This window comes from Pseudophryne corroboree, chromosome 2, assembly GCF_028390025.1.
Source record: "Pseudophryne corroboree isolate aPseCor3 chromosome 2, aPseCor3.hap2, whole genome shotgun sequence".
NCBI lineage: Eukaryota > Metazoa > Chordata > Amphibia > Anura > Myobatrachidae > Pseudophryne > Pseudophryne corroboree.
In genome coordinates this window covers 831,491,216-831,518,253 of record NC_086445.1, presented here as the reverse complement: position 1 = coordinate 831,518,253, position 27,038 = coordinate 831,491,216, and the positions used below count along the sequence as shown (strand labels likewise).

Sequence of the window (27,038 nt, the reverse complement as noted above, 5' to 3'; positions counted from 1 at the left end):
CACTATACATGACTAAATGTATGTTTAATAATGTGTTATATGTTATATCACTGCGCAGTGCGCAGTTGGAGAATGATGGACTGCACAGTTATAGAACTGCATGGACAAAGCACTTATGAGAAAAGTACAGTATGAGTTATACTGTTTCTAGAAGGCTTTGACAATTGTTCTTCAGCAACTTGTACATAGAAAATAAGATTTTACTTACCGATAAATCTATTTCTCATAGTCCGTAGTGGATGCTGGGACTCCGTAAGGACCATGGGGAATAGTGGCTCCGCAGGAGACAGGGCACAATAATAAAAGCTTTAGGATCAGGTGGTGTGCACTGGCTCCTCCCCCTATGACCCTCCTCCAAGCCTCAGTTAGGATACTGTGCCCGGACGAGCGTACATAATAAGGAAGGATATTGAATCCCGGGTAAGACTCATACCAGCCACACCAATCACACCGTACAACTCGTGATCTGAACCCAGTTAACAGTATGATAACAACGAAGGAGCCTCTGAAAAGATGGCTCACAACAACAATAACCCGATTTTGTTAACAATAACTATATACAAGTATTGCAGACAATCCGCACTTGGGATGGGCGCCCAGCATCCACTACGGACTATGAGAAATAGATTTATCGGTAAGTAAAATCTTATTTTCTCTGACGTCCTAGTGGATGCTGGGACTCCGTAAGGACCATGGGGATTATACCAAAGCTCCCAAACGGGCGGGAGAGTGCGGATGACTCTGCAGCACCGAATGAGAGAACTCCAGGTCCTCCTCAGCCAGGGTATCAAATTTGTAGAATTTAGCAAACGTGTTTGCCCCTGACCAAGTAGCTGCTCGGCAAAGTTGTAAAGCCGAGACCCCTCGGGCAGCCGCCCAAGATGAGCCCACTTTCCTTGTGGAATGGGCTTTTACCGATTTAGGCTGTGGCAGGCCTGCCACAGAATGTGCAAGTTGAATTGTGCTACAAATCCAACGAGCAATAGTCTGCTTAGAAGCAGGAGCACCCAGCTTGTTGGGTGCATACAGGATAAACAGCGAGTCAGACTTTCTGACTCCAGCCGTCCTGGAAACATATATTTTCAGGGCCCTGACAACGTCAAGTAACTTGGAGTCCTCCAAGTCCCTAGTAGCCGCAGGCACCACAATAGGTTGGTTCATGTGAAAAGCAGAAACCACCTTAGGGAGAAATTGAGGACGAGTCCTCAATTCCGCCCTGTCAGAATGAAAAATTAAGTAAGGGCTTTTATATGATAAAGCCGCCAATTTTGACACACGCCTGGCTGAAGCCAGGGCTAACAGCATCGTCACCTTCCATGTGAGATATTTTAAGTCCACAGTGGTGAGTGGTTCAAACCAATGTGACTTAAGGAACCTCAAAACAACATTGAGATCCCAAGGTGCCACTGGAGGCACAAAAGGAGGTTGTATATGCAGTACCCCTTTTACAAATGTCTGAACTTCAGGTACTGAAGCCAGTTCTTTCTGGAAGAAAATCGACAGGGCCGAAATTTGAACCTTAATGGACCCTAATTTTAGGCCCATAGACAGTCCTGTTTGCAGGAAATGGAGGAAACGACCCAGTTGAAATTCCTCTGTAGGGGCCTTCTTGGCCTCACACCACGCAACATATTTTCGCCAAATGCGGTGATAATGTTTTGCGGTTACATCCTTCCTGGCTTTGACCAGGGTAGGGATGACTTCATCTGGAATGCCTTTTTCCTTCAGGATCCGGCGTTCAACCGCCATGCCGTCAAACGCAGCCGCGGTAAGTCTTGGAACAGACAAGGCCCCTGCTGGAGCAGGTCCTTTCTTAGAGGTAGAGGCCACGGGTCTTCCGTGAGCATCTCCTGAAGTTCCGGGTACCAAGTCCTTCTTGGCCAATCCGGAACCACGAGTATCGTTCTTACTCCTCTCCTTCTTATGATTCTCAGTACTTTTGGTATGAGAGGCAGAGGAGGGAACACATACACTGACTGGTACACCCACGGTGTCACCAGAGCGTCCACCGCTATTGCCTGAGGGTCCCTTGACCTGGCGCAATATCTGTCTAATTTTTTGTTTAGACGTGACGCCATCATGTCCACCTTTGGTTTTTCCCAACGGTTTACAATCAGGTGGAAGACTTCTGGGTGAAGTCCCCACTCTCCCGGGTGAAGGTCGTGTCTGCTGAGGAAGTCTGCTTCCCAGTTGTCCACTCCCGGAATGAACACTGCTGACAGAGCTATCACATGATTTTCCGCCCAGCGAAGAATCCTTGCAGCCTCTGCCATTGCCCTCCTGCTTCTCGTGCCGCCCTGTCTGTTTACGTGGGCGACTGACGTGATGTTGTCCGATTGGATCAATACCGCCTGACCCTGAAGCAGGGGTTTCGCTTGACTTAGGGCATTGTAAATGGCCCGTAGTTCCAGAATGTTTATATGAAGAGATGTTTCCATGCTTGACCACAAGCCCTGGAAGTTTTTTCCCGGTGTGACTGCTCCCCAGCCTCTCAGGCTCGCATCCGTGGTCACCAGGATCCAATCCTGAATGCCGAATCTGCGGCCCTCTAGAAGATGAGCACTCTGCAACCACCACAGGAGAGACACTCTTGTCTTTGGTGACAGGGTTATCCGCTGCTGCATCTGAAGATGCGAACCGGACCATTTGTCCAGTAGATCCCACTGAAACGTTCTTGCATGGAATCTTCCGAATGGAATTGCTTCGTAAGAAGCCACCATTTTTCCCAGGACCCTCGTGCACTGATGCACTGAGACCTGGGCTGGTTTTAGGAGGTTCCTGACTAGCTCGGATAACTCCTTGGCCTTCTCCTCCGGGAGAAAAACCTTCTTCTGGACTGTGTCCAGAATCATTCCTAGGAACAGAAGACGTGTCGTTGGAATCAGCTGCGATTTTGGAATATTTAGGATCCACCCGTGCTGACGTAACACTATCTGAGATAGTGCTACTCCGACTTCTAACCGTTCCCTGGACCTTGCCCTTATCAGGAGATCGTCCAAGTAAGGGATAATTAATACGCCTTTTCTTCGAAGAAGAATCATCATTTCGGCCATTACCTTGGTAAAGACCCGAGGTGCCGTGGACAACCCAAACGGCAGCGTCTGAAACTGATAATGACAGTCTTGTACTACAAACCTGAGATACCCTTGGTGAGAAGGGTAGATTGGGACGTGGAGATAAGCATCTTTGATGTCCAGAGACACCATATAGTCCCCTTCTTCCAGGTTCGCTATCACCGCTCTGAGTGATTCCATCTTGAATTTGAACCTTTTTATGTAAGTGTTCAAGGATTTCAGATTTAAAATTGGTCTCACCGAGCCGTCCGGTTTCGGTACCACAAACAGTGTGGAATAATAACCCTTTCCTTGTTGTAGGAGGGGTACCTTGATTATCACCTGCTGGGAATACAGCTTGTGAATGGCTTCCAGAACTGCCTCCCTGTCGGAGGGAGACTTTGGCAGAGCAGACTTCAGGAACCGGCGAGGGGGAAACGCCTCGAATTCCAGTTTGTACCCCTGCGATACTACCTGTAGAATCCAGGGATCCACTTGCGAGTGAGCCCACTGCGCGTTGAAATTCTTGAGACGGGCCCCCACCAAGCCTGAGTCTGCTTGTAAAGCCCCAGCGTCATGCTGAAGACTTGGCAGAAGCAGGGGAAGGCTTCTGATCCTGGGAAGCGGCTGCATGGTGCAGTCTTTTTCCCCTTCCTCTGCCCCGGGGCAGAAAGGAATGGCCTTTTGCTCGCTTGTATTTATGGGAACGAAAGGACTGAGTTTGAAAAGACGGTGTCTTTTTCTGTTGATGTGAAGTGACCTGGGGTAAGAAGGTGGACTTTCCAGCCGTTGCCGTGGCCACCAGGTCCGAAAGACCAGCCCCAAATAACTCCTCCCCTTTATACGGCAATACTTCCATATGTCGTTTGGAATCCGCATCCCCTGACCACTGACGCGTCCATAACGTTCTTCTGGCAGAGATGGACATAGCACTTACTCTTGATGCCAGGATGCAAATATCCCTCTGTGCATCACGCATATATAGTAATGCATCCTTCAAATGCTCTATAGTTAACAATATATTGTCCCTATCCAGGGTATCAATATTTTCAGTCAGGGAATCCGACCACGCGACTCCAGCACTGCACATCCAGGCTGAAGCGATTGCTGGTCGCAGTATAACACCAGTATGTGTGTATATACTTTTTAGAATATTTTCCAGCCTTCTATCAGCTGGTTCTTTGAGGGTGGCCGTATCAGGAGACGGTAACGCTACTTGTTTTGATAAACGTGTGAGCGCCTTATCTACCCTAGGGGGTGTTTCCCAACGTGTCCTAACCTCTGATGGGAAAGGATATAGTGCCAATAATTTATTAGAAATTAGCAGTTTTTTGTCGGGAGAAACCCACGCTTTATCACACACCTCATTCAATTCATCTGACTCAGGAAAAACTATTGGTAGTTTTTTCACCCCCCACATAATACCCTTCTTAGTGGTATTTGTAGTGTCAGAAATGTGCAATGCTTCTTTCATTGCCGTGATCATGTAACGTGTGGCCCTACTGGACATTACGTTCGACTCATCACCGTCGACACTAGACTCCGTATCTGTGTCTGTGTCGACCCACTGAGGTAACGGGCGTTTTAGGGCCCCTGACGGTGTCTGAGACGCCTGGACAGGTACTAATTGATTTGCCGGCTGTCTCATGTCGTCAACAGTTTTTTGCAAAGTGTTGACATTATCACTTAATTGTTTGAACACGATCATCCAGTCAGGTGTCGACTCCCTAGGGGGTGACATCACTAACGCAGGCAATTGCTCCGCCTCCACATCATTTTCCTCCTCATACATGTCGACACACACGTACCGACACACAGCACACACACCGGGAATGCTCTGATAGAGGACAGGACCCCACGAGCCCTTTGGAGAGACAGAGGGAGAGTCTGCCAGCACACACCCAGCGCTATATATATATACAGGGATAACCTTATATAAGTGTTATTCCCTTATAGCTGCTGTTTATATTGTCATTTGCTGCCAATAGTGCCCCCCCTTCTCTTTTTTACCCTGATTCTGAAGCAGGACTGCAGGGGAGAGTCAGGGAGCCGTCCTTCCAGCGGAACTGTGAGGGAAAATGGCGCTTGTGTGCTGAGGAGATAGGCCCCGCCCCTTCACGACGTCCTTATCTCCCGCTTTTTTGTGTAAAAATGGCAGGGGTTAAAATACATCCATATAGCCCAGGAGCTATATGTGATGTATTCTTTTGCCACCTAAGGTATTTGTCATCTATATTGCGTCTCAGGGCGCTCCCCCCCAAGCGCCCTGCACCCTCAGTGACCGGAGTGTGAAGTGTGCTGAGAGCAATGGCGCACAGCTGCGGTGCTGTGCGCTACCTTAGTCTGAAGACAGGATTGTCTTCTGCCGCCGATTTCACCGGACCTCTTCGTCTCTTCTGGCTCTGTAAGGGGGACGGCGGCGCGGCTCCGGTGACCCATCCAGGCTGAACCTGTGATCGTCCCTCTGGAGCTAATGTCCAGTAGCCTAAGAAACCCGATCCACTCTGCACGCAGGTGAGTCCGTTTCTTCTCCCCTTAGTCCCACGATGCAGTGAGCCTGTTGCCAGCAGGACTCACTGAAAATAAAAAACCTAAATTAAACTTTTATTCTAAGCAGCTCAGGAGAGCCACCTAGCCTGCACCCTTCTCGTTCGGGCACAAAAATCTAACTGAGGCTTGGAGGAGGGTCATAGGGGGAGGAGCCAGTGCACACCACCTGATCCTAAAGCTTTTATTCTTGTGCCCTGTCTCCTGCGGAGCCGCTATTCCCCATGGTCCTTACGGAGTCCCAGCATCCACTAGGACGTCAGAGAAAGTCATATGTTAATTGTCCTAGCTCCAGCAGGGGATAGGTGGCGATTAGCAGGCCTTTTGGTGGGCAAACATTTTCTTTCAGATACAAATTAAGGTTTGGAAAGAAGACTGTTTGTGCTTTCAGCATTTCCTGTTGTGTGATAAGCCAAAACTGGTTTTGCATGGAGATGTGAAAGACAAAAGTGGCTGCTAAATCAGATTGTGTTTTACGAATACAAAACTAGTGGGTTTCGTGTAACAATAATTAAGATTTCCTAGCCTGCATTATGTAGGATGCAGATTTATGTTTAAAATGACAAGAATGTTGTCTATGGGTGAGGATGAATGCAACTGAAATTCAAGTTATACTTACATTTGTGAAAGAGACAGGAACATGTTAATCAGATTGTGTTTGGGAAAGCACACTGGTTTGGTTCATGTATGAAAAGGAGCAGAACATCACTTTATCTAATTCTTAACGCTTTTGAAATGTAACTTGTATTTATTTATATTTTGTGCGATATTGGTTGGAGAAGACAGGGAGGGCTTACCCCCTGTGGTACTGTGTGTAGAATTGAGATAAAAAGAGGAGACCTGTGAGCCTCTGAGTGTACTATACCATTTTCATTCTGCTGTGAACATCTTGTTGTATGCTGTTTCCCCTAGCAATAGGGAAGAGTTCTCTTTAGAACTATTGCAAATAAATATAATTTGCCTCAAGACGACCGCTTCATCTTGTGACCTGCAGGGCTAGGCAAAACCTAGCTCCATTTTCCGGCTGTCCAGGGTACACCCAGCGTCTCCAAGCTCCGCCTTCCACCTGCTGCCGTGCTGTGCTTAGGCAAGCAATGATTGGGGATTCGTCAAAACAACACAGGGGTGGTAAGACAGCTTGTCGACGCATACAGAGCAGAACTGTGGTTCCAGATGCCCCGGCTAGGAAATGTTTCATGGTGACAGTGTAGTACCCGCCCACTGTGCAGTGGGTGGAGTCAGTAACAGGTGGTTTCTGACGGTAAGTGGGAATCCCCTAATTGGCCAGGTCCCGTGTGACCTAAATCTCCATTCTGTGTACTGGGCGGGACGCGAGGGCTTTCGTACAGGACCGTCCGGTCACAAATATAAAGGCTGATTACAGCACTGTAAGTAACAAATAACATATATTGGCAAATCTGATAACTTTATATAAAAAAGTATTAGGAGTGAATTCAATTAGACGTGAAGGGTACAAGTTGCCATTGTGTCGCCCATTGTGTTGGCCCGATCATGCCCCGTACTCAGAGATCTATAGCCACACGTACTTGCACCACGAGGGGACTCGCATCTAATTGATTGATACCTTAACCTCTTTCCTGGCATGGTTGCATGGTCCTTCGCTGACACTGTGTCTGCTGTTGTCTTTCCCGGTGATTTCAGAGGAGTTCTGTTCTACATACAGTATGTGCAGAACTGGTTCCCTTCTTCTCCTCTGGCCCCCAGACGGTGATGTTGCAGTCTCTGACCACTGACATCACTATACTTGGCCTACTTTAGAGGACCCTCTCCAGTGTGTGAATAAAATGATAAAATGAGAATTTCCATACAGCCCCATGCATGAACTCCACCACCCTAGAAGATACGCAACAAACAACTTATATGAGCAGGGCCATCAAAATAAATATTAGGGCCAGGAATGCTGATGTCTTTGAGGCCCCCCTTGCTCTGCCTCCATTCTTCCCCCAGTTTATTCCCTGGTAGGTATAAGGTGTGCCAATACATGTTACTAGAATTATACAGTATACCATGATTTTCCGGGTGTCTGTGTGATGTGGGAATATCATTTAGATAACTAACTTACTCTGCCGCGGTAACGGCAGAGAGATATATCAAAACTGCGTATTTCCTTCCATCTTGATAATCCCGATGGTGCTGCTGCAGTGATTCAAGTCCTATAGTGCTTGCAGCGCTTGCTCCAATGTGGGTTCAAATGGAGAAGCACTGCACATCATCACACCCTCTGTTGTGCATCATCGACGATTGTTGTGCAGTCCTTCTTCTGTAATTTTCCCCCATCTACACTATGGTAGAATACTAGGAGGGGCTTAATGATATTTAAATCTGTTCCTATTGGCAGTGTGGTTTTATTTTAAATACTGTCATAGTATATATCGGCAGGTCAGTGTGCGCCTGAGTGTCCCCTTGGAACTGTAAGCCCGGTACATGTTTCCTCTTAACTATAGGGCCAAACATAATAAAGTGCGGGATTCTGAAACAGCTGAGATTTCAATGAATTAGCTGTCAAATTTAAAGTGGCAATGTTAACCTGCAGGGACACACTATTGCAATTCTCGGCCTATACAACAAATGTGTCTGTCTTACAATTTAGGTTTATTGGTCCCTTGAAAATGCTACTAAGCTACTTGTTGCTTAAGATTAACATATTTCCATAAGGAGTTCTTATAAGTATCTTAAATTATGTTTTTCCCTTGTATCAAAAGATGCAAAATGTTTTTTATTTAACTTACCAAAATCACAGAGTTTTAAGATGTCATTGTAACTAATGAGGAGGTTTTCTGGTTTGATGTCTACAAGAGAAAAACAACAGTTCAGAAGCCTTGGAATGAATACACGTACTTCTGCATTTACAAACAGGTTTAACGTTGGTTATGCAAAAAACATAAAATGTTTACAGTCCTATTAGTAAACATCATGCATAAAGATAATTCTAAAGTCAAAAGCAGAGTACCACATGCTTATTACACTGATTAATGTGCAAATTTCAATTAACTCATTTAGCCAATGAGTGTGCAAAGTGATCTTTCAGTTTTTCTGGCATTGTAAATAGTCAAAGCTGAACATGCATTGAAGTCCTAAGTACAATAACATGGGATAAAATAATGTATTTCAGAATCACACTCTCACAAAGAGCACTGTGATATTACTGTAGGTCTGTTAGACTATTTTTTTTTCTTAACTCAAGATAAGATTATCCTTTAACATACAGTAACCACCATGTACGTTATAGGATGCGATTATGTGACCGGCGGTCTCACAACACCTCCCCCTACATCCCGCCCCCTGAAAATCCCGACGGTTGGCATGCCGACCAACAGGGACTATTCCCACCCGTGGGTGTCCACGACACCCATAGAGTGGGAATGGTCACCACCGAGCCCGCAAGGGTCTTGCTACGCTCCCCCCCCCCCCCGCATTCCGCTGCCAGTATCCCAGCGGAGGTATGCTGATGAGCATGCATACCCAAATGAAATGAAAAGGGCAGCGTATCGCCAAATGTAGCAAAAGAAGCTCCAGAAGGCACTTACATGGTAAAACACTCATAAACTAAATGGAACTAAATCAATTATAAACTAAATTATAAATAAGAAACATACAGTACTCCTTTGGTACTGTTGGTATAAGGTAATCACCTGTATGTTGAAATGAAGTGACAAAAAAACCCCCACAGGAATAGACAGCACAAATGGTACTTAATGGGGGGAATTCAAATGTTTGAAAAGTCGGTTGGGTGTCTGTTTTTTCCTGTCTATTAGATAGGAAAAAACAGACACCCAAATGACTTTTCAAACATTTGAATTCCCCCCATTGTGTGTATTTGATTTAAATGAAACACACACATGCCATATGCGCTCTCTACTCCTGTTTCGTATAGAAGACCTATTCTGCTAAGGGTTGCAGTTATGGAATAGTTGTACCATCTGAGCCCCAAAAAGATGCATGACCATAAATACTGCAGCAAGAGTAGTCATACCTGTTAATGGAATTCCCACCTCCATCCACCAATTGTTAATGAGTGGTGTCAGAGGATGGACTTCTTCAAGTCCATGGATGACACCACATTCTCAACTGTAGATAAACATGCACAGTTTACAGCGGCCTAGGAATGGACAAAAGTTCAAATGGCTCATCTTTTATGTCCTGCTACTTACTGATGAGAGCTGTGCTTCCCCCTTATCTTGGCAACAGCAAACTCTTGGTCACTCAGGTCACATATTGTCTAGGGGTTATCCCTGATCCCCCTTGCCTTTACCCCTACACCCTTCTCTTCTTCCCTGTTTTCTTTCTTGACTTTGTTCAAGAATATTTTGCATGGTGGAACTGATTTTGTGTTACATCTATTGCTCTTATCTGTCTTCTATTTTCTTAAAAATGTTGACGATAAAGACTTTATTAAAAGGTGTCTGACATTAACATTTTATTTTATTTAAACACAGGTAGGAGGATTAATGCTCTTTAGGTCCATAGCAACCAATCAGCACATACCTAAAATTTTGTAGAGCATAATTGAGAAAAACTTCCTTGAAGCTAATTGGTTGCTTTGTGCACCTTCTCCACTGGTCCACTTCTCCACGTTTTTCACTGCTTCATATATCAACCCCATAGAGGGGACCTAATGTATGATATATGACTCCATGAGCAAATGAGGAGTAGCAGCGTGGTGATCTGTGTTAGTTGGGAGGGGGAGGCAACACATTATATTATGAGGCCAACAGTGTTAATGTAGAAATAATTATAGGAGCACATTAATGATAGAGGATCAGTGCTTAATGAATGATGGCGTTATTATTGATTAATGTGGGATGGAGGGATTAATTGTGGAGGGTTAATGATCAAGGATAATGGGTTAATAATTCATGGAGGATGAAAAATTAAAGCTAAATGCCGGAACGATTATCAGGGCTGCCGAGAGGGGTGTGTGGGGTCGGATACTAATTACCTGGGCTTGACTTATTGTGAAGGGCCCACTAGGCAGGGGTTTAAGTGGGGGGGAACGAGGTGGAACGGAGTTCCATCACCTGTAATGGTAGGGGGAACGAATTCCATCACCTCCATTGCCTTGCACAGTCATTCCAACAGAAAAGCCCGTCCCATCACCTATGTCAATAGATGATGCAGGCGGTGCTAGTGTTACTGATGAGCTGCAGCCACCTCCCCCTTCCTCAGGTTCTGGTGGATCCGTGGTCCTCCTCCATCTACAGACCACCCCTACTCACACACGCTGTGTAAGTTGGAGAACATTCATCCCTTCCTCAGGTACCAGCGGCTTCTTTTTCTGACATGGTGTATGTGATGTCATGCTGTCACCACTGCTGAAGTGAAAAAGAGCCATGAGGAGGAGCAGGCTCTGTTCATCTTGAAGACAAGATGAGAGGGGGCTGGAGGGACAAGAGAGGTGGACAATCTGCTGAAGAGACACAGGTAGTGAGCTGCTGGAGTGACAGAGGCAGAGATGTGTATAAGGAGCACTACTGTGGGCATTATGGGGGTAATTCCAAGTTGATCGCAGCAGGAATTTGGTTAGCAATTGGGCAAAACCATGTGCACTGCAGGGGAGGCAGATATAACATGTGCAGAGAGAGTTAGATTTGGGTGTGGTGTGTTCAATCTGCAATCTAAATTGCAGTGTAAAAATAAAGCAGCCAGTATTTACCCTGCACAGAAACAAAATAACCCACCCAAATCTAACTCTCTCTGCACATGTTATATCTGCCTCCCCTGCAGTGCACATGGTTTTGCCCAACTGCTAAAAAATTTCCTGCTGCGATCAACTTGGAATTACCCCCCATGTGTATAAGCGACACTACTGTGGTCATTATGTGTAAGAGGCACTACAACTGTAGGCATTATGTGTAAAGGGCACTACTACTGTAAGAATTGTGTATAAGGGACACTACTGTGGGTATTGTATAAGGGGCACTACTGTGTGGCATAACGTGTATAAAGATTATCATTGTGTATTGCAACATGAATAAAGGGCAGTACTGAGTAATGTAACCATAATAAGGGGCATTACTGTGGTGCCCAGGGGTACAACTTGCGGTGTAATGTGAATTAGATTGTGCTACTGTGTGGTGTAATTTGAATTGTGGGTACTATTGTGTGACCACGCTGCTTCTTTGTGAGATCAATGTCCTTTCATAAAGTATGGGAAGTAGGGCACTCATTTATAGTTTGCAGGGGGTGCCAAAAACACTAGCACTGGTATTGGCTCCACTCAATGTGAGGGGGAGGGAGGTAGGTGGTGGGTAAGTGGCGGGGTAAATGAGTTCCACCACCTAGTTTGCCGTGATTCGTGGGCCTGTCGGAATATGGCAGTGAAATTTTCATAGAATCAATATGGCTCCGCCCCCTCTCCACGGGCCCGCAAATAACTTCTGAATGTCACAGGGGTGTGGCCTAATTATGTAAGGTGTCTGGCCCCACTGAGCAACCTTAAGTCTTGCTGCAGTACCTTCTGCTCCCCCAGTACCATGTAGGCGTACTGTATTTGCATCTAGATAATACTATTATAGGAGCTGGGTATAGGAGACACTATTTGTATATGGGTAAGTAATTGGCTTCATAACAGGGAACAGCGAGTGGTGATTAATGGGATGTTTTCCACCTGGGCAAAAGTAATTAGTCGAATACCGCAGGGCTCTGTGCTGGGGCCACTATTGTTTAATATATTTATTAATGATTTAGGAGAAGGACTAGAAAGCACAGTGTCAATTTTTGCAGACGATACTAAAATATGTAGGGTAATCAAGTCAGATGTGGATGTGGAGTCTCTTCAGAGCGATTTATTTAAACTGGAAGTTTGGGCAGTGAAATGGTTTAATGTGGAAAAATGTTATGGACTTTGGGACTAAGAATAAACATCTACCAATTAAATGGGGAAAACAATAGGGGAACCTGTATTAGAGAAGGATTTGGGGGTGCTCATTCACAGTAGGTTTAGCAGCAACACACAATGTCAAAGTGCAGCAACAAAGGCAAATAAGGTGTTAGCATGCATTAAAAGGGGAATTGAGACAAGGAATGAGAGCGTAATCCTGCCACTGTACAAATCATTGGTACGCCCGCATCTTGAGTATTGTATACAGTTTTAGGTACTACACTATAAAAGAGACATATTAGAACTTGAAAAGGTTCAAAGGCGAGCTACCAAATTGATTAAGGGGTTGGAGACACTGGACTATGAGGAGAGGCTTTCTAGGTTAGATATGTTTACCCTAGGAATGAGACGAGTAAGAGAATATATGATTAATATTTACAAATATATAAAGGGGCAATATGCAGAGCTATCATGTGAGTTGTTTACTAAGAGACCTCTACACAAAACGCGCGGACGCCCGCTAAGGCTTGAGAAGAAGAAATTTCGTATTCAATGCAGGAACGCATTCTTCACTGTAAGGGCAATACGAATATGGAATACACTGCCAGAGAAGGTTGTAATGGCGGACTCAGTCAATGGGGTAAATTTATTAAGATGGGAATTCTATTTAAGATGGGATGTTGCCTATAGCAACCAATCAGTTTCCAGGTATTATCTTCTAAAAGGTGCTAGATAAATGAGAAGTAGAAGCTGATTGGTTGCTATGGGCAACATCCCATATTAAATAGAACTCCCATCTTTACCCCAATGCGTTAAAAAATGGACTAGACAAAATTTCTATACAAGGATAACCTACATAGATTAGGGAATGCAATATAATTCAGGTTGAACTCGATGGACTACTAGTCTTTTTTCAACCTTACCGACTATATTACTATATAGTCCTGTTGCTGACGGACGAAACGCGTTGGGAATACCTGCAGACATCTCCTCTTTATGGACAGATAAGCCTAAAACAATTTTAAATTCTGTACGCATGCATTTCAGTCATTTTTATGGACAGATAAGCCTGATATAATTTTTTATTCTGTACGCATGTCATACAGCTATTTTATGTGTGTCTTTATGTGATTATGTTATTAAATTCTTTGTATTTTTAATATATACACTGCTCAGGCTGTACATTTATATTCTGTGGGAATAAGCTAGTTCCCTAATTAGGCCTGTGAAATTAAGCAGTAACATAATACGTAACATAAATGGTACACACTATGTTAGTTTACTTCTGTTTTATCCGCATGTTCTTAAACCACAAAAAGAGTACTGCTTGAGCCGAGTCCCTACCTACCAGATAAGTGTTTTAAACTGATCCTTATCATCCGTTCCTCTACACCTTCATTTCCCCTTATTTTAATAATCACACTCTTGGGCGCTTGTTTTCACCAATTCTCGCAATATATATATATATATATATATATATATATATACTGCTCAAAAAAACAAAGGGAACACTAAAATAACACATCCTAGATCTGAATGAATGAAATATTCGTATTAAATACTTTGTTCTTTACATAGTTGAATGTGCTGACAACAAAATCACACAAAAATTATCAATGGAAATCAAATGTATTAACCCATGGAGGTCTGGATTTGGATTCACACTCAAAATGAAAGTGGAAAAACACACTACAGGCTGATCCAACTTTGATGTAATGCCCTTAAAACAAGTCAAAATGAGGCTCAGTAGTGTGTGTGGCCTCCAGGTGCCTGTATGACCTCCCTACAACGCCTGGGCATGCTCCTGATGAGGTGGCGGATGGTCTCCTGAGGTATCTCCTCCCAGACCTGGACTAAAGCATCCGCCAACTCCTGGACAGTCTGTGGTGCAACGTGGCGTTGGTGGATGGAGCGAGACATGATGTCCCAGGTGTCCTCAATTGGATTCAGGTCTGGGGAATGGGCGGGCCAGTCCATAGCATCAATGCCTTCGTCTTGCAGGAACTACTGACACACTCCAGCCACATGAGGTCTAGCATTGTCTTGCATTAGGAGGAACCCAGGGCAAACCGCACCAGCATATGGTATCACAAGGGGTCTGAGGATCTCATCTCGGTACCTAATGGCAGTCAGGCTACCTCTGGCGAGCACATGGAGGGCTGTGCGGCCCCCCAAAGAAATGCCACCCCACACCATTACTGACCCACTGCCAAACCGGTCATGCTGGAGGATGCTGCAGGCAGCAGAACGTTCTCCTTGGCGTCTCCAGACTCTGTCACGTCTGTCACATGTGCTCAGTGAGAACCTGCTTTCATCTGTGAAGAGCACAGGGCGCCAGTGGCGAATTTGCCAATCTTGGTGTTCTCTGGCAAATGCCAAACGTCCTGCACGGTGTTGGGCTGTAAGCACAACCCCCACCTGTGGACGTCGAGCCCTCATACCACCCTCATGGTGTCTGTTTCTGATCGTTTGAGTAGACATATGCACATTTGTGGCTTGCTGGAGGTCATTTTGCAGGGCTCTGGCAGTGCTCCTCCTGTTCCTCCTTGCACAAAGGCGGAGGTAGCAGTCCTGCTGCTGGGTTGTTGCCCTCCTACGGCCTCCTCCACGTCTCCTGATGTACTGGCCTGTCTCCTGGTAGCGCCTCCATGCTCTGGACACTAGGCTGACAGACACAGCAAACCTTCTTGCCACAGCTCGCATTGATGTGCCATCCTGGATGAGCTGCACTACCTGAGCCACTTGTGTGGGTTGTAGACTCCGTCTCAAGCTACCACTAGAGTGAAAGCACCACCAGCTTTCAAAAGTGACCAAAACATCAGCCAGAAAGCATAGGAGCTGAGAAGTGGTCTGTGGTCACCACCTGCAGAACAACTCCTTTATTGGGGGTGTCTTGCTAATTGCCTATAATTCCCACCTGTTGTCTATTCCATTTGCACAACAGCATGTGAAATTGATTGTCAATCAGTGTTGCTTCCTAAGTGGACAGTTTGATTTCACAGAAGTGTGACTGACTTGGAGTTACATTGTGTTGTTTAAGTGTTCCCCTTATTTTTTTGAGCAGTGTATATATATATATATATATATATATATATATATATATATATAATAAATGGGGGGATATGGGTACCGGCGACAAGTGTGGCTAAAAACAATGTTTTTATATGCTTTAAGAAAGGCCAAAATAATGTTATAAAATTATAAAAGTAAGTTTTTAATATACATGAGAGTAAAAACAGTTTCAAAAAATAATATAATAATAATAATAATTTTTAAAAATACAAGAAATTTTTTTTTCATATGAACTAACGTGAGAAAAAAGGATAGGAATTCAAACTTAACTTTAAGAACAGTGGGTGGTCAGTACAGGTCCAACGCAATTCGTCTCAGCAGACTTCTTCAAGGGGACCCCTTGAAGAAGTCTGCTGAGACGAAGCGCGTTGGGCCTGTACTGACCACCCACTGTTCTTAAAGTTATTATACCTTTTAACAATAAACATATATATTGGCAGAAATAGCCAACTCACAAATGGATGTCATGATAGCCCAATTTTTAGAATGAGGGCATCCTATCAAGCTTTTACAGGAGGCAAAACTCAAAGTATTAAAGATTGATAGAGCTACACTAATAGGTCCATCACAGACCTCTAGCGATTCTGGTCCCATCATTCCATGGGTGGTGCAATATCACTCAGCCAGTACAGGTATTAATCAAATATCTAAAAAACTATGGCCCATTGTGCAGAGCGACCCTGAGTTACGGCTGCATAACACCAGATTAGTGTCCTGCTACAACCGTAGTAAAAATATTCGGGACATTCTGGTCAAAACGGATGTAACCAAGTATTCCACCACCATCAATCCTACTGTGGGTAGGCATAGGGGATGCATTCGTTGCACTTGCACAACATGTCAATTTATGATAGCGGGGGACACCTTTCAACATCCCCATTCTGGGAAAACGCTATACATATTACATACATTGACATGTGCTTCCCGTTTCGTGGTCTACCAACTGGTATGCCCCTGTGAGCTGTCATACATAGGCAAGACACAACGCATGTTTAAAGAACGTATGGCAGCCCACAGGTCGGCAATTAAATTGGCCATTACCAAGGGAACTAGTGAACAGCCCGTTGCCAGGCATTTTGCCTCTAAACGCCACCCACTAACAACGCTTAGATATCGCATGATTGATCATGTGTCAGCATCTATACGTGGGGGGGACCGTGGGGCCAAACTCCTAAGGCTTGAAGCACGGTGGATCTACCGTTTAGATATGGTGCATCCACGGGGTTTAAATGAGTCCCATGGTTTCAACAGTTTCTTGTAAAATGGTGTGGTATGATGTGGGTGTACAATGTATATGCCAGAAGCAGTCTTTACGGGTGGGGTCTGTATAGTAATTGGTAGATGAGAGGTTTACCTAATCATATCAGCAGACTTGAGGATTTATTTGATTTAAGTCAGTTTATGACAGCTAGCTTTACTAGTACTGCTGTATTGTTGCCGGGCATTAAGTTGTATTGCATGTTGTATTTCATGCCTACCATGTTCCTCCGTTAAAGTAAGTTGATGCAATGCTGTTAGATCCAGTAGTACTGCTGCAGTTGCGGCTTGCTATTTATGGTCATTATGTATTGTCGAGGTGTAACAATATTGACATTGTAATACATATTATGCTCAAACGCCATTACTCTGCTCTGAAGTTAGACCTGCTCAATTGTTTACCTACAGCTGCCTATGTCTGTTGTTTATTGTCTGTTACCATGGTGATGGGGAGCACGGCCGGGGGAAGTGACGTAGCGCAACGTCACTTCCGGCACGCTGGACGGGGCGGGCGGCGTCCCGCTGAGCGCGAGCCAGTCAACACAGGGTGATGCACTCTTTATAATGTAAGACCTGTTTCATTGTTATTTTAGACCTGAGGAAAATTACTTAATAAACGTCATTGAAACGTTGTCTTTCATCATCTGCCTACAAAAGAGTTGTTATTGATTCAGTCACCAGGAGTGCCACGTCCACTGCGTATATGATTGAATCATCACGGGGGCACCTGGTGCGGTATTCTACTCTAAAGGAGAGCCGGATCACATGGACATTGTATATATATATATATATATATATATATATATAGTGAAAAGGATCTCATACACTGGATAAAATACAAGCTGTGTACTTTATTTTTCTCACTCAGAAGGACAGCATCAGGTAACTTTTTAACAGTATAGGCATCACAGTGTGGCAGTTCACAAACCAGAGGCAAGTTGTCCACAGGTTACAGACATGTTGGTAGTACTTCCCAAATGGCTTCCTAGCATAAACACCACACCCCCAGTCCTATTTTCCAGCATTGGAAGCAGTGTGTCCCTGCACTAAACACATATTTAAAGGAAGATGACAGGTGCTGTTAATTAATAAGCCTAGCTTCTGGCTGACAAGTGATTGAGGTAAAGAATGGATGTCACCTGTCGTGTCTGTCCCTGTATTATTAGTACCATTAAGCAGGGGCATAGTAGTGGTGGCATGCGTACACTGGTAGGTCAGGAACCCCCCTTACAAATCCTGCATTTGCCACTGGAAAGACATGGATCCACGTCTTTCCTGAACTAATTCCTGGTAATGTAATTGGGTAATGTGATGTCACTGGGATTCTACTACAACTCTCTCATGAAGGGCTGGGCTTTAAAAATCAAGTGGATCTAATAGTTAATGGTCTCAATGTAAATGACAGCCTAATTCCAGTGGCAGCAAGATGGAACATGTTGAATATCCATGGATCCTCTTTTAACAGATTGCATTCATAACACAGGTTTTTGTAGCACATGTTTTGCCCAACTACTAACAAATTTGGGGGGTCATTCCGAGTTGATTGCACGTAGCAACTTCTTGCTGCTCGTGCGATCAACTAGACGCCGCCTATGGGGGAGTGTATTTTAGCATAGCAAGGCTGCGATCGCTTGTGCAGCCCTGCTATGCTAAAAAAGTTTTCTGTAAAACAAGACTAGCCCTGCAGTTACTTACCCTGTGCGATGGATCCAGCGATGAAGGTCCCGGAATTCAGACATCCGCCCTCCAAACGCCTGGACAGTCAGTTGACGCCCCGGAACGCCTTCCTTCTGTCAATCTTCTTGCGATCGCCGCTGCAACAGCTTTCTTCGTACCCAGCGTCGCTGTCCGGCGACTCCCGTCACCGGGCAACAATGCACCTGCGCAATGCGGCCTCCGCGCATGCGCAGAACCGACCCGTTGGCACCGCTGCGATGAACCGCAGCGTGCGAACGGGTCGGAATGACCCCCTTGCTGCTGCGATCAACTCTTAATTACCCCCATAGATGTACAGTAAGTGGTAGGGGAGATGTTGGTAGTCCTTTAAGTATACAGTAGTATAAGATTTTTATTTTATGTAGCCATGGCTACTCATGCGTCTTTAAAAAACAAAATCTAAAATAAACATCTCACCTCTGTGAACAATGTCATTCTTGTGACACCAGTGAATTGCCTTGATGAGCTGATAAATGTAGTTCTTGACTTTTTCCGGAGGAACTCCATTTGGCATCTCTTCCAGCAGCTCAAGCATGTTCTAAATAGGGAAAATTACAACAAGTTTCAGCGTTAATCTTATTACAGTTTAACACGGCTCATTTCAGCACGTTAAACTCACTCAAAGCCTGGTTTGTTTCACGGCCAAAAGAATCATGCCGATGCAGTCATGCAAACACAGTCATAAGATTAAAACAGGTTAGTGTTAGATTTAAGAAAAGCAAAAACTGTTTGCGATATCAATTATGTAGCCCACCCATAGGAGGCAAATGTTCTTTATTATTACTGTAAATATAACTGAAAGGATATAAAAAATGTAACTGTATATATATATATATATATATATATATATATAAAAAGAAGTGTAGGCTCGGCACTCAATACCTCTCACCAGTATGCCCGGGTGCCCTCCTGTGACCAAATGGTCTATGTAGAAAGCAAAATGTGGCGGCACTCACTCAGGACTTAGCGAATGAAATTACCACTCCACAGCAGCTTGTCTGTGGAGTCGTAATTTCATTCGCTAAGTCCTGAGTGAGTGCCGCCACATTTTTCTTTCTATATATATATACAGCGACAGACTGGGGCGCACACATGAAAGGGGGGACACGAACACTGCTCATGGGGGCGTGCCGCGAGTCAGGGGGCGTGGGCTCACAGCATGTCCCCATATTTCTAAGAAACTGATACTTTGGGGGGCTGCATTGTGTGCGGCCTTCCTGGCTCTCTTTTTGACCGGCCCTTCGGCCATTTGCCAGAAGTGCCAGATGGGCAGTCTGGCCCTGTGCATATTATATTGATTTAAAAGTTCTTTTCAGACAAGAGTGTACCCAGACCCCTGTATAGTAATAAGATTTGTTTGAGCTGCTGAACAGCGGCAAAAGCCTGGGGCTGGTATGCTACTGTAACTAGATTGCTACAAACATGCAGCTCTGATGGAAATCAATGTCCACAGCAATACTTTCTCAATCCTGACACTTTGACCACAAGCAAATATAGCATTCATGTCAAAGTAACGTGGATTCCTATCAGCCATACTACTCTCTCCACATTAATGCATTCCATTAGTGCACTGCAGTAAAGCTTTAAAAGTACAAAAGGCAAACATTTTTGTTTTTCCTTTTTAAACCTTTTCTTGTTCAACTTGTTTCTTAGCAGACTTGTTTCCATTGTTTGCAATTAAGTATAGGGCCACTACAGCGTATGCAAAGGAATCCACAGGACAATGTAGACAGTGTCGGACTGGGGCATGTAGGGCCCACCGTGGGAATGCAGTGGTAGGGGCCCATGTTTAGGGGTGTGGCCAGTCCACAGAGGGGGTGTGGCCTGCCACCTCATTGGTTTGACTAACCATTAGAGAGTGCAACATCTGGGCCCCTTCATAAATATATACAGTAAATTCAGCTGCTGCATGCATGATAATGTACCAGATTAATAACAGCAATGCACTGTAGAAAATACACCATAGTCCAGTATAAGGTAACATATGTATGATGTGTAATTCAAGTGCACAGTCTGGAACCTGATCCTTAGAGCAGGAGTTGGGGCCCACCGGTGGTTTCCCCTGTACCCCTGTGGGCCAGTCCAAGCCTGAATGTAGACCAAAATCGAAGCTACAGTATGATTGCCTATTTGCTGATGTTTGAGTTAAGGTGCCTCACTACTTAGTTCTTACAGACCTGGATACCTACTGGTGGTGGAAATATACATGCTAGAGGCTGATGTTGTGGACAGATTCACTAAACTCCTCTTCACAGATAAACTGTTTTAAATCTTTTTAATGTACTGTACACTTTCATTGTTTGGACATGAAATGTATGTCTTGTATTACACTGCTTTATGTGATTGTGTGCTGCTGTGCCTCTGCCACCTGTATGGCTGCATTCCTCTCATGATGACCCAGTGACAAGAGATTTGGACAAACTGAAGATGACACTTTCCAAACCTAAAGCTCTTAACCAACTGCTCTTCACAGATAAGCGGTTCCTATCCAATTATTGTGTAAGTTTCCATTTACAATATGCTGTGACAGGATTATATATGCATTCCTAACCTTATGGGAGAGCAACAGGTATTTGTAGAAGCCGGACACTGCCCCACAGTGCAGGGTGTGCTATTCTAACTTACTGAAACGTACTTTTTTTTCTGCTTGATTTGATTTAGTGTTGAGTTTAGATAGTTGTACTACTTTGTCATCTAAACCTTCAATAGCAACAATTTGTTCACCGTAAATATAGACAGTTTAAATTGCAAATACAATATTTATTTTTTGTTTAATTAGACAAATGGAAAAATCTTAGAGATGGAGGAATTAATAGCAAAGGGTTTAATGACAGAGGTTTAGGAGCTGATCGATGTGAAGTAAGCAATCTGACACGTAACAATACATTGAACATTGCCTAGATGTCCAATGTACTGCTGTAGTTTTGTACTATGCTATTTTGGGTCCAGGGCAGTCCTTGCTCCACTGTAGTTGTCAAACTTTGGTACATAATAATTACAATGGGAATAACACCTGTAGGTGGGGTGGTAGTAACGCTTTGTCCAGTCTTATCAAAGTTTTTGCTTACATAAGCAAAGTTGTGTGGTGGTGTATGAAACCAAAATACACACCTTTGCCTGTGTAAGCAAAAACAGTCTCATGGTCACCTTCCATTGCAAAGAGTGCCATGCATCGTCACTGGGCATCTTCAGGCTACCGCCCTGACACCCATAAGCTAATAAACACTGCTACAACATCAGAAGCTTTGCTTCTATTGCGTTTCCATCTGTAGTGTAGCAACTAATCCCAGCCACCATAAAACATGATAGGATTTAGCTTTAAACGTTTCTAAGAGAAAAAGATAGTGAGAAAAAACCTAGGGGCAAATTCAGTGTGAATCGCAAGTAGCGATTCGTACGGAATTTTTGCTGAGGGGCCGTGGGCGCATGCACAGCAGGCCCTACTGTGCATGCTCCCGCATTTTCTGCAGGGGGGCCACAGAAAATACGATCTCCCCTGCCTGTCAATCAGACAGAGGCGGTAGCGGGGCGAGAGGGGGGCGGCAACGCTCCATTTTCTGGGTGGAAACGGAGCGTTCCGGGGGCGTGGCAGCCCAAACGGTTAGCTGGTATGCGCAAACGGGGGCGTGTCAGGGGTGCAACCTCAGGGGCTGCATGACGTCACACGCAGCCAATGCGACAGCAAAAATGGCGCCGGGACTCCTGCGGCCGCAGCTAAGCTGCGCCGGCAGGAGTCATCCTTAATTTCTGCTAACAAGTAGAAATTGCGTGCTGTTCGCAATTTCTGCTTGAAGCAGGGGGGGAGGCGCCGGTCAGCATGCTGGGCGGCACCCAGCATGCGTGCTAATGGTTAGCAAATTCTGCTGATTATCAGAATTTGCTAACCTTACTGAATTGGCCCCCTGATCTGTAAAATAATCAAGTACTGGGTACTTGGCGATGGCCAGCATGTTGCCATTCATAATATTAAAAGCATAATGTCGACATGTTCAGCATGTTAAGAACCACAAGGTCAACTTGAAGAATTCCGACACTGAGGAAATGTTGACATGGTGACAATGTGGACAAACAATTTAAACTTTAATGCTATCCCTAATGTGTGTTGTCAGCATTTTCACTATGTCGACATTTAAGGTGTGCCATTTTAACCATGGCAACATCATAACAATCGACATTCAGTCGACCTTATTAATGCCGACATAGAGACTGCATACTCCTTACATGATGGAACAGTGACCCCAATAAGTGACCAGTGTTATAAACTCTTTCTTGCCTGCATTTGGTAAAAGTAAATGGATAATACCAATAAAAAAATATTTCTCTTTAAACTGTGCATATTCAGTTGCTATTTTCTGATACTCTTATGTGAGTCTGCTAAATTGTAAAATGATTGCAATAGCCACTAAGCAGAGCACTGTGTAAAGGTTTGAAGGCTACAGGGTTTCATGGTATCTAGGACACAAGTCATGTGATTAATGTATGTGTGTTGGGGGGTGGGGGGAGAAAGGCTGCTGTACCCAAATCCAACCAAGACTTCTTCACCTCCTAAAGCACAATACTGCCATAATGCCAGCTAAATAAAGAAACAGGAAACTGCCTGTAGTTAATAAAAGTGCTCAAATTTTATCTGTTATAAGAAAATACTTTATTTTGATATGTTTTAATAAATAACTGTTACAAAACTGAAAGAAGCTGTTAACAGCACGTCACAGGGGTCTACGATCGGCAAATTGACTGCCTTCCATGTCACACCATAATAGAGAAACCAATTCCCACAGAAATAGACACAATGGGCCAAATGTAATAGAGTGAGAGTTTCATTTGGTAAGGTTTTGAAGTTGTTTTTTAAAGTGGCAATCATTTACACAGCAAGATCAACCTGGTTTTGCAGTTTAAATGATTGCCACTTTAAGAAAACAACGGCAATACCTTACCAAATCTCTCACTCTCTGAAACTCTCACTCTATTACATTTGGCCCAAAGTGTGGTATGGTGTGAGTGACCTAATAGGAGGTATTATGGGGGATATCCATTTAGCCCCGGTATTTTACCAGGGCTAATTGTCCCGCCGGGGGCTATCCTAAACCCTTGATAAGCCAGCACAAGCGGTGGCTTCTCGGGGGTTACCTGAGGCTGCACCAGGTGCCGGCTCCTGACAGCGCCCGGTGCAGCACTGCTCCTCCGGCTCTCCCGGTCACATGGCCGCTCCCCCACCATGTGACCGCTGCCGGGGGCGGAGGAGAGGGGGGGATGCGGTCACGGCGCTGCCCCAGCTTCTCTGCCAGGGATCACAGCGCCCCGATGACAGCTTCCGGATGCCTGCAGTCCCGGACATGGGACGCTGCAGGTTGTCCCGCTCATCGGGGATTTTGTGAAACAGCCCCGTTTCCGTGCGAAAACCGGGATGTTTCTACCGAAAACACACAAGTTTCACTGGACCTGTGTGTTTTCGGGAGAAAGGGCATTTTTTTTACAGGCGATCAATCTGGATAGCCTGTAAAAAAAACATCGGTGCAACATCGGGAAAAATCACGAAAAACATATGTTTTTCGCACCCGATGTTTTACCGGGCCTAATAGGATATCCCCCTAAGTGTGATATTCCAGGTTGGTTTTTTTCCCTAAAGGTGCGGCACAGTGTCAGAACGAATGACACCTGATCAGACACGTGCTGCAGTGATTCTGTGTCCTGACACTGTTATAAATTCTATTTGGTATGGTGTATCTATACATCATTGAGGAATATAGGGGTCAGGCCATGTATTCTGTGTAATACTACAAATTGGCTAAATATCTCCTGTATACTCTCCTAAAAGAATACAATACTAAATGACACACAAGAAATGGCAATACATTTTAGTAGTAAATATATTTTGCCATTTCTTGCATGGACTATAAATAGCCATGGTCACACGGTAAATCTGCTTCTGCCACAGGGAGGATGCAGGTTTCAATGGTGTGACTGACGGTGCCGCCTAAGGAATCACCATATGATATTTACAGTGTGCCTGGATGCTAAATGTGGGCGTCTCATAGTCAGCAAAAGGAATGTAAACAAGGGAAGGAGATTATAGTGTCATTTGCATAAAGTTGCAGAAGCAGGGCCGGTGCAAGATTTCTCAGCACCCTAGGCAAAACTTCAGCCTCCCTCCCCCTCCACATTGGCCAACACAGGAAATAAAAAAAAAAACACATTGGCATCCACAGGAAAAATAATGACAAACACATTGGCCCCTTTCAGGAAAAAAAGGAAAAAACACTTTGGCTTCCACAGGGTAAATAAAACACACACATTTGCCCTGACAGGAAAAAACCCCCACTATGCTCCCCAGTACATAATTAGCATTTACCCCTTTATTACTGACAGAACAGCAAATTAATGTGCTCCTGCTAAGTACAAAGGGGAAATGTGATGGCTTCTCCAACATATGCGCAAGGCCCTATCTTAAAGTATCAAAATTATTATTATTGTTTACTTATATAGTGCCACTAATTTGCACAGCGCTGTACACATAACATCAGAATTCATATCACTCCCTGTTCCACTGGAATGGGAGTGATAGTCCCTAAAATGCAAACACACACACACACACACACACACACACACACACACACACACACACACACACACACACACACACACACACACATCCACATAACCTTCACATATGTTTTTGGAGTGTGGGAGACTGGGAGGAAACAGGAATACCCAGAGGAAACCCACACAAACATAAAAAGAACATGCACACTCCACACAGACAGGCCATGACCAGGAATTGAACTCATGACCTGAGTGCTGTGAGGCAGTAATGCTTACTCTATGCCACTGACCCATCGATTGGATTATAACGTATAAAAAATGTTGCAGGCTGTATGGAGAATACACAATACAGCAGGTTGGGAAAGGGATCCTGGCACTTAGGATGCCAGTAGTCAGAAGAATGACAGCAGCATCCTGCTGCTTATAATCCCAACACCTTGTAGGAAAGTATGCTAACCCTCTATCCTCCCCTACCTGCAGCCTAACCCTCCTTTCCTACAACCTAACCCTAAACCTCCCCTGGTTCCTAACTGTATCCCCCTCCCCATACCCACCACAGCCTAACTGAAACCCTCCCCAGCATACTTACATTCGGTATGTTGACTCTTGGGATTCCGGCATTGGGATTCTGAGCGTTGTCGGGCAGCACGTTTTTAGTGTGTGCAGTTAGATTTCAGTACTAACATATGGCAAAAAAATAGATCATGACAAACTGACAAATACTTTCAGTCAGTGCTGCTGGTGCTGCCACTGAATCTGCCTATACTCTCCCCAACTGCAGGCCTCTAGTGATACAGTATGTGTGCAGGGAACTTCTTTAACTAACAGAGTGTGAGGTATGGCAATACAGGTACTGGATGTATCACAATGAGCCCTGTAGTACACACACACAACCACTCACACTGAGGCCCACACACACACTCATACTGAGACATACACACAGTGATACTGAGACACACACACATTGACACTCATACTGAGGCAGAGGAACACATACACTCATACTAAGACTGAGACACACTCCCGCTGACACCAATACTGCATACCCTCCAACATTTTACACAGAAAAATCGGTACAAATCCGAAAAAGGGGTGTGGCCGCGTGTAAAGGGGGCGTGGCCACGCCCCTTTTCCTATACTTTCAATGGAAGTTTGGAGAGGCAAAAATCGGTACAGACCATGAAAAAAAGGTACTGTACCTATTAAAAAGGTACAGTTGGAGGGTATGCTACTGAGGCAAAGGCACACACACACTCATACTGAGACACACATACACTGACACTCATACTGAGGCAGAGGCACACACACACACTCATACCGAGACACACACACATAAACTGACACTCATACTGAGGCAGAGGCACACACACACACTCATACCGAGACACACACACACACACACACACACACACACACACACACACACACACACACACGTAGACTGACACTCATACTGAGGCAGAGGCACACACACACACACACACACACTCATACAGAGACACACACAGTGATACTGAGACCCACACACACACACACACACACACACACACTCATACTGAGGCAGAGGCACACATACCATCATACTGAGACACACACACTCATACTGAGGTACACACTTATACTGAGGCAGAGGCACACACACATACTGAGGCACACACACTCATACTGAGACACACACTGACACTTATATTGAGGCATAGGCACACACACACACTCATACTGAGGGACACATACACACACTCTGATACTGAGACACATACTGACACTCATACTGAGGCAGAGGCACAGACTCATACGGAGACAGACACACACTCACTGAGAGACACACACACTCTGACACTCATACTAAGGTAGAGGCACACACACACACACACACACACACACACACACACACACACACACACACACACACACACACACACAGTGATACTGAGACACACACACTGACACTCATACTGAGGCAGAGGCACACATACACTCATACTGACACACACACACTGACACTCATACTG

The 27,038-nt window shown here is 44.7% G+C and overlaps 1 protein-coding gene across 10 annotated transcripts in view; it reads right to left on the bottom strand.

The window, feature by feature from the left end:
* The window catches only part of CDKL5 (cyclin dependent kinase like 5), an 850,075-nt gene that overhangs the window by 177,901 nt on the left and 645,136 nt on the right, over window positions 1-27,038 (bottom strand). For all 10 annotated transcript variants that reach the window (XM_063955716.1, XM_063955713.1, XM_063955718.1 and 7 more), the window contains 2 exons: window positions 18,904-19,024; window positions 8,351-8,410 (listed from right to left, as the gene is read on the bottom strand). In XM_063955716.1, the coding sequence (XP_063811786.1) occupies window positions 8,351-8,410; window positions 18,904-19,024 (181 nt within the window). The remainder of the gene's footprint in view (window positions 1-8,350; window positions 8,411-18,903; window positions 19,025-27,038) is intronic.